The 18,456-nt window shown below is 42.6% G+C and overlaps 2 protein-coding genes and 1 pseudogene across 2 annotated transcripts; 2 read left to right on the top strand and 1 right to left on the bottom strand.

Annotated features, from left to right (window-relative positions):
- LOC105057069 (small ribosomal subunit protein eS26) lies at nt 1–5,111 on the top strand (the record flags this gene model as incomplete). Its single annotated transcript, XM_073248501.1, is given in 3 exon segments — nt 1–48; nt 155–285; nt 4,806–5,111. Coding segments are annotated over 3 exon segments (245 nt in total), but the record flags the coding sequence as incomplete, so codon positions are not given.
- A 1,708-nt stretch (nt 5,112–6,819) lies between these two features.
- On the bottom strand, nt 6,820–8,543 carry LOC105057070 (uncharacterized; annotated as a pseudogene).
- A 2,157-nt stretch (nt 8,544–10,700) lies between these two features.
- LOC114914796 (uncharacterized) lies at nt 10,701–11,950 on the top strand. Its single transcript, XM_029268330.2, has one exon. It carries the CDS (start codon nt 10,772–10,774, stop codon nt 11,948–11,950), a length of 1,179 nt encoding a protein of 392 aa, XP_029124163.2. The 5' UTR covers nt 10,701–10,771.
- The last annotated feature ends 6,506 nt before the right edge of the window (nt 11,951–18,456 follow it).

The following is an 18,456-nucleotide window of genomic DNA, read 5'->3' as shown; positions in this document are numbered from 1 at the left end:
TTGAGCAGGCTGCTGTGAGGGATGTCCAGGAGGCCTGTGTCTATGATGGTGAGTTTGATCTTATTTGTAGTTTCTTCTCTTAGATGTTTTCTCTGTTGCTTATTTTACTTTCTTTTGTTTTTTCTTCTTACTGAAATATTATTGAATCCTCTAGGATACACTCTTCCGAAGCTGTATGCGAAGATGCAATACTGCGTCTCTTGTGCGATTCACTCGCATGTGGTCAGGGTCAGGTCTCGCGAGGCTAGGAGGAACCGTGAGCCACCACAGCGTTTCAGACGCCGGGTATTACTCTCAGGATTCTAACAGCTTTATGTTCTAGTTTCTTAGTGTACATGCTCTGCCAGTCTTATTCATACCTCCTTTAATGCTTAATTTCATGTTATTGCAACTACATCGGTTTGCTTCTTGTTTTCAATTTAAAAGTTATTTGCTGATCACTACATCGGTTCCCGACCCCCCCCCACCACTCCCTCCTCCTTTTAAATGAAAAAGTTATCAATTGGTTGCTATCTTTTTGGCCTCCCCTCCCTTTTTAAGGGGTATGAACGTATTTAAGAAAGTTTAGTGCACGTGTTGCTCATTGCATGGAACTCTAGCAAAACATATTTGCTGTAGTATTATTAATTGATGTTAATTTAGGGGATCTAAATATACTACCAACTTACATAGTTGCTTTGTAAAATTTTAAGCCAGAAGTACTGGAACACTGAAAAGGGGGAAATGTTGCTTCAGGAGATGGACAGCACATTAAATTATGGCAGTCTTATACATATCATAGCCATATTTTTTATATGCCATTCACTAGCTACATTGTAATATTTCCTTTGTCGTTCTAGATGTATGAAGTCAATGTTTTTGGTTTTGAACCTTTTCTTCCAATTATGTATTCACTAATGAGTCTTGTTCTGCTAACATTATGATGTGGTCAGAAGTTATTGCCAAAGTTAACCTTTACCCTAACTTGAGCCTATCCAACCTTTTTAGGCTTTACTTTTCCTGATTTTGTTTGATTACAAGGCTTATTTCTTAACGCAAGGCCACAGTGAAGTCTGACTTTACCCATCAAAGAGAAAAGAAAAAGATCCAATGTTGGTCATAAATCTCTCTTTGAATTCTGCCTTAATTCCTCTTTTTTTTTCTCCATGATTGCGGTAATGTTTACATAATCCTGGCATTGTGCCTTGCTTGACAGAATGGATCTTAAAGGCATGTTGTGAGGGTTGCCTTGAGTGGGTGAATGCTAGTTTGCTGGCAAAGGATCTTATAATTGCAAGGTTTATAAGCTTTATTGGCTTTAATCTGGTTTTAGATTTGAGGCTAGTCAGCAACTGGGCATGATTTATCATTTAATTGAATGAGGTGGTGGGATCTTGTAATGCTATTTATAGTCATGTGGTTAAGAACATGCCAGCAACGAATTCCTTTGTATAAGGAAGGTGGTTGATTGGATCCTTAAGGCTGTTGATATTCGTGGGAAGCAGTGGTCATTAGTTTTGGTGAAGAAGCAGAAAGATTGAAGGTTATTTTATGTTGTGCAGGTCATGAGATAGCATGGCATGGTGCTATGTTTTCATGTGCTAGGCCAAAAGGATCTATATTAGCCTGTTTTGGTTCAATGATGGCACTTGCCAGTGTTGATGTGTTTGGAATAAATTGAAATACATCAGTCAAGTGATGAACTCTGATGGTCATTTGAAAGTCATAGCTAATCATTTGGATTTCTACAAATTTTTTTTTTGGAGTTATTTTTGGTAATAGAAATCATAGAAAATGCATCCTTATCCATGACCAAGAGTAGGAATGTGCTATTCCAGGTAGCTTTCCTTCAAGCTCCCTTAGTAGTTCTAATGAAATGCAGAGTCCAAATTATACTGCTTTAAATTCTGGCAGTACTTCCATTCATCAAGCACCTCTTCTCAGATGCAGAACATTTGTAGATTTGCTTATTAAGGAACATCTTTGCCTTTGAGACTCATATGACCACCATCTTGCTCAGTGGGAAAGCTTTGGACATCTTGGAATATTAATATGTCATTTAAGGGATATGGCAGCCAAGCCATACATTTCTACTTTGTTGGTTATCATGACAAAACTGAAGTCCCTGTTGGGTGGTAGAGGAGTACGTGATTCATGCAGTGCTGTCTAAAGTTCTCTGAGAGTCCTGTCTGCCCTTCTATATTTTAGCATGTGGGTCAAACTCAAAAAGGTCCTTTTCATTCACTCATGAACTACAGAGATAGCATTTACGTTTATCACATGGTATTCGATATGTGCATGGGATTTACAAAGCAGGGTTGTGATCTTATATGTCATTAGCTGAAGGCAAAATTCAGTTTGCCAATGTGCACAGATTGAGCTTTTCTTGCTTGGTGTGTTGCGGTAACCCCTTTACAATCTCAAGGGTTGAAATGAAGGCTAATGTAGCCTTCTTCCTCTGTCCATAACATAAAATTCTTTGTGTTGGAGGATGGGAGTATGACTGCTTGGATTTGAAGCTGCATCACTTTCTGTAGCATCACCATTAATTTCATTGTGGCATTACCATCAACTTCACCCATGTCAATATGAACAATAGCAGCTTTAAAGACAGCAGCACCAAGAACACAACTACATTGTCATAATGTTGCCCCAAAAGAAAAATGATTGCATTGCATTAGAGATGTTTAGAGAGTTGCACAAAAGCTGAAATCCAGGAGGATGAGGTGTAGGCAGGTTGGAGGATGTGGAGCTTAGTGGAGGGGATCTCAAGAGGTGCTGATGCAGGGAATGAAGCGGGGAAACTCAATGCAAGGTCTGTAAAATGTGAGCCTTGGTGTAGCAAAATGTAGGCAGCTCACAAGAAAACACCTTCAACCAGTTACCCAGTATTCTTCCCTTCTGAGCTGGCATATTTATGCTGAGGCTGGTAAAGGCTGCTACTTATTCACAGCTGTTTAAAGAACTGGTGACTGCAAAAACAATCCTAATAGCATTCAAGTTGGCATTAATTTATTGGCTTCACCTTTCAGCATCTTTTAAGCTGTTGGATTTTTTAGATGGCATGCCCTGGTTCAGATTTCATTTTTGTTAGAAAAGTTTAAGCAGACATGAGGTGTAACACTTCCCTGGCATGTAACTGTTTAAGGTGATGCACAGCATTGAGCATAAGAATGAGATAGAAGAGGCAGAAAACGTTAAAGCACGTGAAAGTGATTTTTAATGTTAAAGCATGTAAAGTGATTTTTTTATGTTAGCTATGAATTTTGAGCTAACCAGTTTCGGAGGAAATTTGACGGACCTGTCCTGGACTAGAGCTTTTGTTCTGAATGTTAAATCATTTAGTTACCCAAAAAAGGCAAAATATTTTCATATGAAGCATCTTGTCTTAAAAAAATTTTAGTCTTTAGCTTTTCCAAATGCAATATATCTGTGTTGTGATGCTATGTGAGTTCGAAATGAGGGCAGCTTCTTGATGTATAAATTGCATTAGACCAAAGCCATAAAGTGTTTACTGCTTGTTTTGCTTATTGAAGTGCTGGTTGCTTGATCATGTTTTACCAAAGAGAAGGAATATACCAACATATGGGTGGTTTCGGAATGCTGTACCGGGCCGAACCACCCGGTACGGAACGTGTCGAACCGTCCCGGCGGAGAACCGAGACGGCTCTGGCATGCAAAACGGCACATGCCGGTGCTGGGGAAGAAAGAGAGAGAGAGAGAGAGAGAAATAGAGAGAGAGAGGGAGTGAGGAAGAAAAGAGAGAGGGGAATCCGTCGGAGGGCAGCCATGGCCGTTGGTCGGCGGAAAGGGCTCCTGTGGCTCCGTGCGGGGAACAGGGGCGATCCGCCCATTTTTTGGGTTTTTTTTTTAAAAAAGCCTTTTCAAAGTGAAGTCGGCATGGGTTTTGCCGGCTTCACTTAAGTGGAGCCGGCAAGGGTTTTGCAGACTTCACTTTGAAAAAGTTTTTTTAAAAAAAAGTCTCGAGAAATAGAGGTGGATCGTCTCTATTCTCCGCACGGAGCCGCGGGAGCCCTTTTCGCCACCCGATGGCCACGGCTGCCCTCCGACGGTCCCTCCGACGGATTCTCCTCCCTCTTTTTCTTCCTCCCTCTCTCTCTCTATTTCTCTCTCTTCTTCTCTTTTTCTTCTCCGGTTCGTCCGTGTTTTCCTTCGTCGGTTCGGAATAGAACGGAGGCGTACTGTACGATACCGCCGGCTGGCCGATTCGGCAAGCGGTATCTGTTCCGCCCACCTTGGGTGGTCATGTTCTGTGCTTCAGCCAAAGATGTATCCAAACTGTTATATGGTTGCAATCTCCCTGCCAATTTGTCTATTTCTTAGTTAAGTTTGATGTGATTGTTTTCATTCAACTAAACGTTGGGTGTGGTTAAAGATGTTTTAGTCAAGATGATTAAGGAAAAAGTAGTTTTATTGCTATGAATTGTGTACGGATAAAATTCCAGCGATAACTAATTAGCTGTGATCTGAACCACGAATTTTTTTTTTTTAAAAAAAAATGATTTGCAACGGGCATATCGCAATTATTATCTACGGTGGAATTTGAATAGTTAAGCCTGTATCGCCATGTGCGGCAACGATGGAATAGGCCCCACAGAGGATATGGTTATAATGCTTCCTGATCACACGTTACAGTCTTTTTTGTACTGATATTAGCAGGTGCTGGTCTCTATATCTGAAACTGCTGCGCATAATAGCTCTGTCAACTGGTCCAATCATGAAACAGCATTTATGACTAGGATTTGCAAGCCCCTGTTATGATATAGTAACTATATTGACTGCTTTCTGGCCTGCATTTCTTGCAGGATGATATGGCAAGGCCTGGGCAAGGACCTCGCCCTGTTGGAGCTGGAAATCCTGGTCGCCCATGAAGTTCTCTAATTTGTTTAGTGGTATTCTGATGGAGATTTTGGACGCTGAATATTATTCTCTGGACTATTTTACAGCTTACTGCGAGACTAGTTAGCGAGGCAGGTTAAGAACTATTACTTTCGTCATTATATGTTGAGATTGTTAAGTTTTGGTGATTCCTGTGGACTTGGACAATTAGTCTGTTGCTTTGTGATCGGATTTCTATGATTTGCAATGAAAGAGTTATATTTGGATCTTTATCTTTGGCTCTTGCTTTTATTGTTTTTTTACTTGTGGAGCTTTGATGCTTGTGCACATGTAGAGCAGTGTCAGCAGAACAGAGATCTGAAATTGAAAAAGTAACGAGCTGATGGGTAACTCATTTTATTTGGTGATTTCACTGGTAGCTAGTACAGTTGGAAATACAGTTCACTCAGTGACTCAGTGGCCCGGCCCTATGAGCATTACCCGTGAGCTGTGTAACTTTATCCTGTGAGATCTGTGTTACCCGAGCGGTTGCCAACTGGTTCCGATGTAGGTGATCTCTATTGTCGATGTAGGTAATATTTGTTGTCAACTTTGCTTGATCTTTTATAAATAGCATCATTAAACTAGTTGCTTGCATGGGGTTTGACTAAAGCTCTGTTTGGAATTTTGACTCTGTCACCAAAAAAGGTTCTGAGAGCAAGGCCGTTAGACTATGGAAACTTTAAGCGTGTGACTTTTGGTGTTGATTGTTAAATGATGAATGTTTGTCACCAAGAACGGTATCCATTTTGGATCCATATAAATGGTAAGAGCTTCAAAAACACAAAATATTCGATGGCTCGTTGATATAACAATTTGTGAGGGGAATAATTGTTTCTTACTTGGTAAATGGTTGCAAGATTGGTCCCTGGCATGCAACAGCGGCTTGAAACTGTGACAAGTGTGGTCGACTGTTAGTTCTATTTTTTCTTTTTTTTTTTAAGAATTTTTTTTTTTTTGCATGTGTACTCTCCTGCATATATGAAATTGCACGGAGACTCGTAAAATCAATGTGTGAAATAAACATATGCAACAATAAAGGGTATACCCCCATTTAATTTTTAACAACCATAGATGGTGTGAATGTACATGCAAAAAAGGAATATATATATATATATATACACACACACACACGCGTGCGCACGCACACATACATACATGCGGTGAATAAAAGTGTGGATACATAAACTTGGGAGTACTTATACATAACCCGGGGCTACCTTATGAAAGCTATCTACCATCGGTTCAATGGTTAGCCTCTCGAGCAGTAATAAATTTTAGGGGACCAACCTATGTATATAGGCACGAGACCACCACGGTATGTGTGGCAATAGCTAGTGTAATCCGTCATCCCAGCCGTTGGTGAGATTTAAATCGCATGACAAATCAAATCAGCTGAGCCAGGACCATTTCCAGTCTAAACACTGACGCTATGTGAAGTTTTATCCCTCTCAGCACTCAACCCCGACGTACCAATTGTGGTGGGAGACTGCCGTTGTCCACCACCATCCCCCATCCGGAGGAGAAATTATTTGCACGAACTGAACCAGGTGCAAGTGAACCAGGGCAAATCCCAGAGCATATGCCCGGTGGATGGCGCGCGGTCGGGAATTGGTGACGCCGTCCAACGGCACCTGGTGGATGCAACACGGAGGCCATCCAGAGAGCAGGAAACGGGGCAAAAATAGCAGCAGTGTCAAACCAATTGTTTACCATAAACAAATCGAAGACTTACGCCTGGTGACATTTGACCGTGACGTTAGTTTACTCTTTGTGACGCGTACGGACACAAGTTGCTCCTTTCTCCTACATAGAAATATGATGGTCTCTTCCATCTCCGTCCCGCAAAGTGATGTGGATGGAGATTCTCCCCATTCTCGGATTCCCACAAAAATAATAGATCTCGAGAAAAAACTTTAAACTATCCTCTCTCGTGTCAGATGGAGAAGACAAGGTATTCATGGGAGTTTCATTGCACATAACTTTGTAGATCCATAAACCACTCACTTAACAAACAACTACGCTAATAACAAAATTTTAATCGGAAACCAGCAGAAATATTTGCGTTGGACGTGGGTTTACCGCGGGGGAGAGAGAGGTGGTGGGGGCCGCTCCTCGTGAACGAGGGCCAACCGTCGCTGCCTGCTGTTGCCGCTGTTGCTGGCCCAAAAACAGTAAGACGCTTCCCGGACCGCCACCCTCCTCGCCGGCTCCGACTTGCACCGCGTCAGCACCAGCGGCCGCGACCCCTCCTCTCCTTCCTCCCCTCCGTCCCTCGAGCTCCCATTGCTCGACTTCTCCCCCTCCCCTTCCTCCTCTTCTCGTTCTTCTACCTCCTTCCCGACCGCTTCCTTCTCCGCCGGAGAAGATCCTGATTCCGATGGCGGAAGCGGAGAGACCGGGAATCGGTTCGTGGCGAGGGACGACGCCCGGTTGTGCGGCGCCGATCGGCATCTCATCAGCAGCAGCGCGTTCTTCGGCGGCGTCGTGCTCGCCGACGACACGAAAACCGTCGTCTCTTCTTCGTCCTCATTCTCCATTTCCTCCTCCTCATCGTCGTCATCTCTATATCCTTCTCGATCCGATTCGAAAAATCCTCCTCCTCCACCTCCTACCATTTCTATCGGTGGTTTCATGAGATCTACCTCGTTCCTCTCGATTGATTTTCTCTGCTGGTACCTCCAGCTTTTTCCAGATCGGAGGCTCGACCACCGCTGCCGCCACCACAGCGACCGCCACGGCTGCCCGCCGGAGCCCTTTTTCCGACCGACGAACACGCAGCAGAACAGCGACCTCTGGAGACACGGGCACCGCTCCGTCGCCGTCGGCAGCCTCTCCCTGGGCTTGGACGTCTTCGTGTCCCTCTTCTCGATCTTGTTCTTGTTCCTGATTCGGACCTGGCCGATGCACGTGACCTTGGGGGACGAAGGCTCCCCTTCCTCCCCCGCCCGGCCCTCCGCCCGCTCCGGCCGCCCCACGCTCCGGCTTCGCGTCACGAACATCGGGCTCGACCGCGCCACGCCGCTCCGCCCCCGGCTCCTCCCCCACTCCCCAGCAGCCTCGCCAGCCCCGGCGTCGGCAGCTTCTCCGCTCGCCCCGGGCTCGACCCCACCATCATTCCCTTCCCCGCTGCCGCCGACTTCATCATAGCTCCTCTTCCTGGTTCGGGATCAGACGGTGGAGAAAGGGGCGACCGACAGCAGAGGGCACTCCATGAATGGTGGTTGCTTGTGCCTCCCTTTCTCTCACTTTCTATGGACTGTACCTGTACTCATGGTAAGATAAAGATACATAGCTGGGTTTCTTGTTTCCTCTCTTTCTTCCTCTCAAAAAAATTAATAAAAAGAAGTAGACTATTAATTTATTGCGATACATGCAGGGGAACTGCACGAGTGGGTGCATCAAGTTCTCTACTCGTAGCTATTAGTTTTCAATCTTTTCTTTCGTCTTCTCAGTTATTGCTTTTACAGCGGTGTACTTCCCTGGCGTGTGATGTGCGTGGTGATTGGTGAATGACACGTGCCACTTTCCATAGCTTGCTTGTTCCTTTCTGTTACTATTAATTAAAGAGGTTGAGAATCTTGAGGTTTCCATTACCGTTTATTTCTCCACTAATTTTTGTTTGTTTGTTTCTTTTGTTTCCAGGGATCAGTTTGATGCAAGGCATGGAATTGATTCCTCCCCTGTATCGGGAATCAGAGATCGTCAGGTAAATCTTATAGAAGCAGTGGAATTGGGGGTTTCAGTGACCTTCTAACGCTTGTCATGGAAGCGATGCCTTGACAATTTCCAAGGGAAAGAGACCTGTTTGGGGATATGGCGCGTCGAAAGGGGAATTACCTTTTTGGGTTTCCGATCCCATAATTTTGCATCTCATTCTGATCTAGGTTTATTCTCTATGCTTTTTGTCTTTTCGAATTAAGTTATTTGGAGGAGAAAAAATAAAGGCCTTAAACTAGTGCTTGCCCTTCTAATAAGCACACATAAATGATATTGATATGCCATCATACAGACAAATGTGACATATACACCGTGATGGCGATTGAAAGGGAAAAATCATTACAGGATGGGTGATGGACGTAGACATATTGTTAGTTTGCACTAATAATACCACCACTTGTGGACAAAAATATATTGCTGAAGCTTGTGATCAGCTATTTATATTTGTCTCATGTCCTTGTTATTGTGCACCTATTTGCATCTGGTTGCAGTAAAATGAGTTTTTTTTAAAAAAAAAGAATTAAAAAGTAAATGGTTGGATGGTCCAACTTGTTTGTGCCTCCCACCAAGCTATTATTACAAATAAGTATCATAATAACATGTGAATTCATGATTGTTGCACGAAATATATTACAACACCACTTCATATTTCTTCTTTTTTGTTGATTCCACATAGATTATGTGCATGCTAAGTATGCATGCACATAAGCATGCACATAATCTAAGCAATCAAATTTCTTAATTTCAGGGTGTATGCTAACTATACATACATCATTATGAGTGATGTATGGTCTCACATACCTGACTAGAGCTCTATTTTATATATATATATATTGATGGCAAGAGCTCTATTGTATTAGATTTAGCCTCTAAATATACAATTTGCATTCGAACAAAATTTGTTCTCTGGACACACGCATGAATATTTTGGAGTTATTTTCTAAATTTATTCTACACTAACGGGTAATCTGGACTAAACTTTCATAGTGATCTTGATATTTAGCGCAAGTTCTAAACCTATCTTGTGTGTTAGGGATTCATATGCGAGTCTAAATTGAGTCGGATTTGCATTTCCCACTAGCTGATCACACTGTATGAATGTTGGAGTTGATTAAATTTAAGGAAAGATGGATCTCCACGCAATGCCTGCAAAGATTACAACATGGTGTTCAATCTAGCTCGGACTACGAACTCCGTTATCTCACGTATAGGTATGCATAAAAAATTAATATTTCCTTCAAAAAATAAAAACTAAAACCTCTTAAACTCTTTCAGCATTGCGCTGCTGCTATCTTTGTTTATTATATTCCTTCATCCCTCGGTAAGTAAAGCACATGATCCGGTGTTAAAAATAGGGAACTGGTTGCACAATGCTTGCGTTCTGTCCCACGTCAGCTTTGACAGATATCATTCAACGGCAACCAAGAACATCAGAATCGAGCATCCGAACAGTCAAAGCCTTGCATCCCTCCTGTCTTTCTTCCTTTTTGACAATGAGTTCAATGGTAAACCATTGCTATCCTTAGATACACATCTCTCCAGCTCAGCCCTGGACAGATGATCGGCATTGTTGATCATATGTTGAATTCTGAAATCTACCAACAGATCTCGGCAAGAAGGTAAATTTGCCGTTGAAACAAATTTTTTTATCACCATAGACTCTGTGCGACCTCAGTCCAAACTGGATAACCGAACGATTCTTCCTCTAACCACAAGATCTCAAGCTCCGAACGGCGAACGAATTTAAATTTCTTGTGATCCTCGTTTCAAATCCACCGCTCTCTGGCTCACTTCTCTCCTATTCTTCGGGCGCAAGAAAGCTTGGCACCCAACAAAGGAAGGAGGTCATCGAATCGGTATCCTAAACGGACTCGAAACAGGATCAATAGTCAATTAAACCGTTGGCCCATTAACATACCGTTACAGAATCAAATCGGGATCCTAAACAGAATCAAATCGGTATCCTAATCAAAATCGGTCTCCTAGTCCAAAGCGGATTATACTTTGGCTAATTTCCCAGTCCGATACTACTTCCGTACTCCTAGTCCAAAGCGCATTATATTTACTAAATTTCTCCTTCAACGCATCCTATAAATTCCCTGCAACACAACCTCTGTTCACGGCAACTCTACCCTCTTCTTCTCGTTTGTTCATCCACTCTTTTCTTGTCATCATGCAGCTCCGTCCACGTCAAGAACTCACTCTCGACCTCTCGGTCTCTCGATTCAGAGACCATGTCGACCGACGACCGAGCAACACGATGGCGTTCAAATTCCGGTTCAAGGAGACTCGCCGGACGTTCTTGTGCTTCGAGGACGGATACATGATCCCTACGGCCGTCACCGACGTTCCCACCGTCGAGAAGCTGGTGGTTTTCAATCTTGACGGCTTCCTATCGCTTGAGCTGTCGTCTAAAGCCGTCAGCAGCGTTCTCCACGGATCGTTTTCCGACGACCGGAAAGAACGCTACTTCGAGGGGGTCATTTCGTCTCTTGCTCATGAACATGCCAAGGATGCGGTGGCCTCTGAAGTCGACACGGTGGCTCTCAAGGCAGAGTTTGAGGTCATGACTGATATCTTCGAGCCTAGCGAGACTCTCGACGTTGATGAGACTGAAGAGGAGAGCTCTGGTGAGATGTGCGGGGTGTCTTGTGGTTTTGGCAACATCGACGATGGTGAGATGCTGTGGTCAGCGAGGAAAGGAAGAATTCTTGAGGGCCCTGTGGTTGATCCTCTGATCATTGCTGCTCAATCAATCAAACTGGCGAGGGAGGGTATTAATCTCAGCACTCCCTGGCACTGGGGCTCCTGCGGCTCTCACAGCTCCACTCCGACGAAAACTTTGATGGTTCATTGGGTTCCCCCTCCCCAAGATGTGTTGAAGGTCAACTTCGATGGATCTTTTAAGCAAGGTTCTGGAGGTGCTGGCTTTATTGTTAGAGATCATATGGGTGAAGTGCTATATGCTGGTTGTAGGACTTTTCCTGCGGAGTCCGTTCCCCAAGTCGAACTTCGTGCAGCTTGGGAAGCTCTGCGAGTGACCGTCCAATGTCTCCATGGTCGGCGAGTTATTCTGGAAGGTGACTCTGAAATCATCATCTCCTGGATTACTCATACCTCATCTTATACGCAGCGTTCTTGGCCTCTTGTTAATGAAATTAAGCAGATGGCGGATTCTCTGGAATTTTTCAAGCCAATTCATGTGTTTCGAGAGGGCAACGTCCCTGCGGATTGGCTGGCAGGACAACACTGTGCTGAGGATTATGGGCATGTTTCTTCTCTTCCTCCTCAGTTAGCCGCTTTAGTGCGGAGGGACTCTGTTGGTTTCCCCTACCGTCGGCCATGTAAATAAGTTCATTTTCTTCTTTGTAATTATTACCAAAAAATAAAAAGAAGGGAGTTCCAGTGAATCCAGTGAGATGTGCATTGTAGTTCCAGTGAATCCGGTGAGATGTTCCAATAGAAAATCTGTTATATAAAATTGCTTTCGATGTACCTGATCATAGAGGTTGTTTGCTGCACCTACGAAAACATTTCACAGAGTTGAACACTCGCTACGTACCATAAATTGTTTTCGAGGAAATATGGATGGCAATTGTGGACGCACTTTGAAAACTTTTCTGACGCTTGCTGCACATTCTATATCACAATTGGATTTATCTTGCAATCCTTGAAATTTAGACTATGCATGTTTGCAATTAGAGAGGTATTGCACTAACTCTCAAATGTTTTTGGAAAAAGGTCTCTCTCTCGAATGTCACTTATTATTCCAATGAAAATACTTTAGAAACATATGAATATCTCCATTGTATGTGGTCTCTTTTCATCAAAATATACATATAAATGCCAAACAAAGAAGTTACACCATGGAAGGTGTAACATTCAGAGGATTTCCCCTCACTAACATCTCATCCATGAATGTGTGGAAATTTACTTTCTGGCCCAGCCTATGAGGAAGTTTTGACATGGCAATAAGCATGCCTTCTTAGTTAGCATGTCATTAATTAGGCCCATAACTAAAGTATACCTTTTTTTCTGAATATAATTAATATTATTTTAATAAAAATGGGTTTTGCGGCATAGGTAAGCTTTTTTCATTATACTTTAGGTGTCATGAATTCGAAATGTGAGATAGCATGGCATGCAAAATTAATTAGGTCAACAAAATCCATTTTGACCTTTAAAACTCTATAACAAGCAAGATATTGACAATAATCGTAGATTATTCCATAATCCAACATTTTGGATTTTAGAATAAGCATTAAGGATATCTATGGATTGACTTGTCTGGCATGGTCTGCCCAAAAATCAAAATAAAAATTAAAAGATCGGTTTAGTAATATATACCTATTAGGCTCTCCATGCAATAAGTGTAACTTAACCTAGGATAATAGTTGGCATCAATTATCTCGCATTGACCTCTATTAGTTTTCAGAATCATGGTGGCAGTACCACCTTGGCTAAGCGCATTACAAGATTTCTTTCTCTATTTTTTTGACTATATATATATATATATATATGTGTGTGTGTATTAAATGGAGGCTCCTGTGTTGTCAAGATCTCCATTTACTACATGGTACCAATGCAGAGGTCTCTATCTATCATGTCGTAACACTCCGTGTGTGTGTTAAATGGAGGCCTCTGTGTTGTCAAGACCTCTATCTACTGCATGGCATCAACACAGAGGCCTCTATCTACCACGTCGCAACACTCACGGAAGTGGATAAAAAAAAATACAATGGACTCTATGGAGAGAGAGAAAGGGCAATTGACACATGTATCTATCTCGAGGGCTAGGTCGGTGGTCCAGGGGAAGAGGAAGTTGGAGGAAGAGTGCTATGACAAAGGTATTGAAGTGGGCAGTGGGGATGGCGGAGAGGTTCTCTTGGCTAGTGGTGGCAAATTCGGGAGGGGGATGACGTGGAGGCAGAGGGAGAGGCTATCGGTGGTGAAGGAGTCGATGGTGCGGTGAAAGTTGGTGGCATTGACGAGGGTGGTGGCTGGTGGCGATAGGGACCGAGAAGGGGATGACATGGAGGGAGAGGGGGAGGCTACTAGTGGCGGAGGAGTCGATGGTACGGCGGAGGTTGATGGCATTGATGGGGATGGTGACGATAGTGGAGTGGACTCCACAGGTAGTGAGAGGCGGACCATGTCGACCATGGGGAACATGTGGCTAGGGTTCATTAGGGGAAAGAAGAGCATGCGGAGGAGATCGATGGACGAGGTGTCGGAGCCCATGGGCAGTGGCATTTACGATGCTTTTAGCTTAAAGGGCTAGCTCGGCTGTCCAGGGGAAGAGGGAGTCGAAGACAAGGGCATCGAGACAGAGGTCGTGGAGGAGGGCAACAAAGAGAGCCTGAAAGTGGAAGGGTGCCATGACGAAGGTGTTGAAGTGGGTAGTGAGGACAGCGAAAAGGTTCTCCCAGCCGAAGGCGAGGCCGATGGCGGTGGGGTTCAGGAAGGGGATGATGTGGGGAGAGTGGGAGAGGGCACTGATGGCAGAGGAGTCGACGGTGCAATGAAGGTTGGTGACATTGATGGGGGGGTGATGATGGTGGAGCAGACATTGTGGGTGGCAAAGAGGCGGACCATGTCAACCATGGGGATCATGTGGTCAGGGCTCATTGGAGAGAAGAAGAGCATGTGGAAGGGGTTGGTGAAGGAGGTATCGAAGCCCATTGGTGGCGGCATTTGTGATGTTTTTAGCTTCAAATTCGTAAGACAGAAGAAGCGGAGAAACTGAGAAAGGGAAAGAAAGTGGGGATTGGAGTTTGGTAAAGACTTGAGTGAAGATGAGTAAAATATATATGGGAGATAAAATTGTAAAGGGAATGCAAAGAGGGGTGAAATATGAAAAATTGTTGGTCAAACTAGATTTACCATGGATCGGATCTAATCCAGATCAAACGTATCGACGTCCACTCAGGCATCCATGGCCAGGCCTCGACTCCATTTTGGAGACCTGTGCTGTCTCCAAGGGCATGGTCAGTCAGTAGTTTTTCCGTAAGGCTGCTGGTCTCATCCTCTAGCTCATCCGTGAGGGCAAAATCTCCGGCTCTCTGAAGCATTTTGAGCTCCGCCATGACAGCGAAAAAGGAAAAGAGAGAGCGAGCTCCAAAGGTGAAGAGCAAAGCAGGTAGAAAGCTTGGATAAGACCTCGATTTTGGATATCTCGAGAGGAAAAAGAGCTTGGAGCCAGAGATAGCAGTGAAGGAGGTCCCCTGGTCAAGAAACTTGGTGAGGCCTATGGAAACAGTTGTCTTATTGGTGCTTAACTGACCGATGAGAAGGATGGTGCGGCCTGTGATCTTATCCTCATGGATGAGCTGGAGGATGAAGCTAATGGCATTGTGGGCGAACTACTGGCCGACTATGTCCTCGAAGACGGCATTGGCCTTCAGAGCAAAGTCGAGATGCATACCATGGATGTACGAGTACGTGCTAACACGTTCGATCGGATGAGGTTCCGACTCTCTGATAGCCTCTTGAGCTCCGCCATAGCAACGAGAACGGAGAAGAGAGAGCGAGCTCCAGAAGCTAAGAGCAAAGCAGAGTAGAACAAATGTCAATATGGGAAGAGGACGAGGATTTTAGGAGAAGCTCAATAGCAAGAAACCTACAAAGAATCTTAAATTTAAAAAAAAATAAAATAGCTGATAAATAATTTATAATCCACAATATATTTTTTTATTATTTTAATTATTTTTAAAATATATAGAATAGATATTAATAAATCAATAAAATAAATTTTTTTTTTGAAAAAAATTATATTCCATGCATGGCATGGGGTTATAAGCTAGTTACAAGGTTGGAGGTGGTGAAACTGAACAACGAACTTGTCACGCCCCCGACCCGAGATTGTGAGTCGAGGGTCATGGCAACCGCCGCATACTTATAGAATACTTTTCCTATAAGCATGCAAGGCATCTCATCATGATATCTTCACAAACAGTTAAATAAATTTTTTTTTTTTAATATCTCAATAAATTCAACAATAATTCAAAGGCTTTGCATCAAATTCAATAAGCCTTCCAACCTAAAATAAAAGTACGAAGATTCTGCTTCTGATCACTCTTCTATTCATATCTTGTATCATCTTAATTCCTCAACATCTGTAAAAATAGTAAAATAAGAGGTAATGAGCTAGACAGCTCAGTAAGCAACGATCACTTCTCAACAGATTTCATCAGGCATATAAGTAAATAATCATTTGTAGAAAATAAGCATATAGAGTTCATCAATTCGAAATCAATTTCAATTATGCAATATAATTCATGCCAAATTCATTTCTTTTTCGAAATTTCAAGTTTCTTTCGGGATTTCAATTTCTTTTGTTCTTCAATTTTTTTTTTCGTCAACCATGAGCTATGACCACATTATCCCTGTGGCAGGGTCATAATACCGCATATCTGCTTGCGGTGGGCTGCGAATCATCTGGCAGCCAAGTCCTTTGGAACCGCTGGTCTAACTGGCGGTTTTGTCGCTGGTCTATCTGGTGACATGTCGCTGGTCTTACTGGCGACATAAATCCTCAGGACAGTCAATTGCCAACGTATATGCCCCCGTTGGCGGGGTCCTCAACATAGTCAGGTTGTCAATTCTTATTGTTTCTTATATCATAATTCTTCATAAATCATGTTTCATATTCTAATTTCGATAATAAAACATATAATCATGTAGTATCGAAATCAATCAATATAATGCATCATGAAATCAATATATTCAATCATGCTTCATCATAACATTTTAAATAAGATATTTTCATAACAAAAATACCATTCATCCAAATTCATGCATCATTTCACAAATCATTTCAGAAGAATACACTATAATTTGCCGATGAATCTAGAAAAGGTGAAACATTACTTACCTCGAACGCATTCCAATAAATCCATAAAATTCTATAAATTTTCTTCCAAAAATTCTGTTCGTAGATCATATCGCGATATCCCATGATCAAACATCCACAATCCTATACAGAATCAATTTGAATAATTAGAAAGAATACGAATTCTATATTTCAACGGTTTAGATTGGGTCCGATCATCTAATTTCATCTAATCAAAATCTAATTAGGACCTAAACGATCCAAAGTTTGACTATCAGATCAAATCGGATTCGAAGTGATAGGACCAAGGTTTCTTCATCGATTTCATAAAATCAAGTAGAGAGAGAAAATCAGAGGAGAGAGAATTCATGAGGTTCAATTCGAATTGATCAGGTGACACAATCCAACATTACGATGGGTCCAATATCTCGATTGGTGAAATCAATGTGATCAAATCAAGTCATGGCTAGATCGGAATCATGGATGATCAAATCTAAAGATTCATGGTCTGATTAGAGTGGGTGCCAGTACGTTGTCTAACAATCATGGATCAGGGTTCTTCATTAGAATCAGATCAGGCTTATTAAAAGAAATTTCTTCATTCACTAACTTTTTTTTTTAGAGAGAGAATCAATCAAGAGAGAGAATATTTTAGAGAGAGAAAATTGTAGAGAGAGAAAACTCATCTTGAATTCTTCAGACAATATGATTCAACAAATTCGATCGATCAGATCAAATCATGCTAAGATTATCATGTGGACAGTTCAATAAGATCATGAGAAATAAAATCTAAAAATACTTGATCTGATCAAAGTGGATGTCGGTGTACCGTCCGACGATCACGGATCAAAAATCCATCACGAGGATCATTTAAACTCATTGTCATTCTTCTCAAAATTCTAGAAATCTTAGGAGAGAGAAATAATCTAGAGAGAGAATTTTAGAGAGAGAAAGTAGAGAGAGAAAGTCTAATTCTAGAGAGAGAAAGTCAGGGTTCAGACTGAAGTGAAGAGAGAGAAGAGAGAGAAACTCTCTCTCTCATCAATTTCAATTTTTTTTTTCCTTTTTCTTTTTCTTTTCTTTTTCCTTCTTTCTCTTTTCTTTTTCTTCTTTTTCTTTTTCTTCTTTTTCTTCTTTTCTTCTTTTTTTTTTTTTCCTGGTTCTTCCCACGCCGGAACAGAGGACCGGCGTGGCCCATGTTTTGCCAGGCCGTTCAGGCCACGACCGCCGCGGCGGAGGCCGACGGCCGACGGGGGCCACTCCCCCGGTTACGGAGGGGCGTGGCCGGCGATCAATTCCGATCGCCGGCGTCGGAAAATCCAAAGAAAAAAAGCTCAAAAACAGGGTCTCTTTCCCGTTCGGAAATCGGCGACTCTCGTCGCCGGCAGCCGCGCACAGAAGTATGGGAGGAAGGGGAAGAAGGAAGGGAAGAAGAAGGAGACTTACCTCAGCCTCCGGAGACCTCGCCGGCGAGCAATTACGGCGAGAATCGAACGGTGTCCGCGGCTCTAATTCGAGGAAATCGGAGAGAAAGAGAGAGGGAGGAAGCCAATGATCGGTCTCAAGAGGGAGAGGATCTTCTTATAGAGGACCCTAGGACTCCGAGGGGTCCTAGGAGTCCTAATTTGCCCGGGAATCGTCGGAGAAGAAGACTCCTACCGGGAGTCTTCTTCCCGGTTGCTCTGTTTTTTTTTTTTCTATTTTTTTTTTTTGGGCTTTGATCGACTGGCCGGGCTGGGCTTGGTTGGGTTATCACAGAACTAATTGAGAAAATTCCAACAATGGCCGGCAAATGGGTTACAAATATTAGTCTCTAAAGACTTATTGGGTTCATAGAAAGAACTTTTTTTACTAAGAATCAACTTTTTAGGTGATTTTGACATGTTTGGTTAATCATGAAAAAGTATTTTATTACAGAATGGTTTATGATGGGTTGAGCATCTATTTTTTTTTTTAAAAAATTTATAAAATAACTATTATATCCTTAATAAATATAGAGCCATATCTTTTTACTCACAAACTTTATA

Source organism: Elaeis guineensis, chromosome 14 (assembly GCF_000442705.2).
Source record: "Elaeis guineensis isolate ETL-2024a chromosome 14, EG11, whole genome shotgun sequence".
Taxonomy (NCBI): domain Eukaryota; kingdom Viridiplantae; phylum Streptophyta; class Magnoliopsida; order Arecales; family Arecaceae; genus Elaeis; species Elaeis guineensis.
The sequence above is the reverse complement of the archived record's forward strand: the minus strand, read 5'-3'. Positions and strand labels throughout refer to the sequence as shown.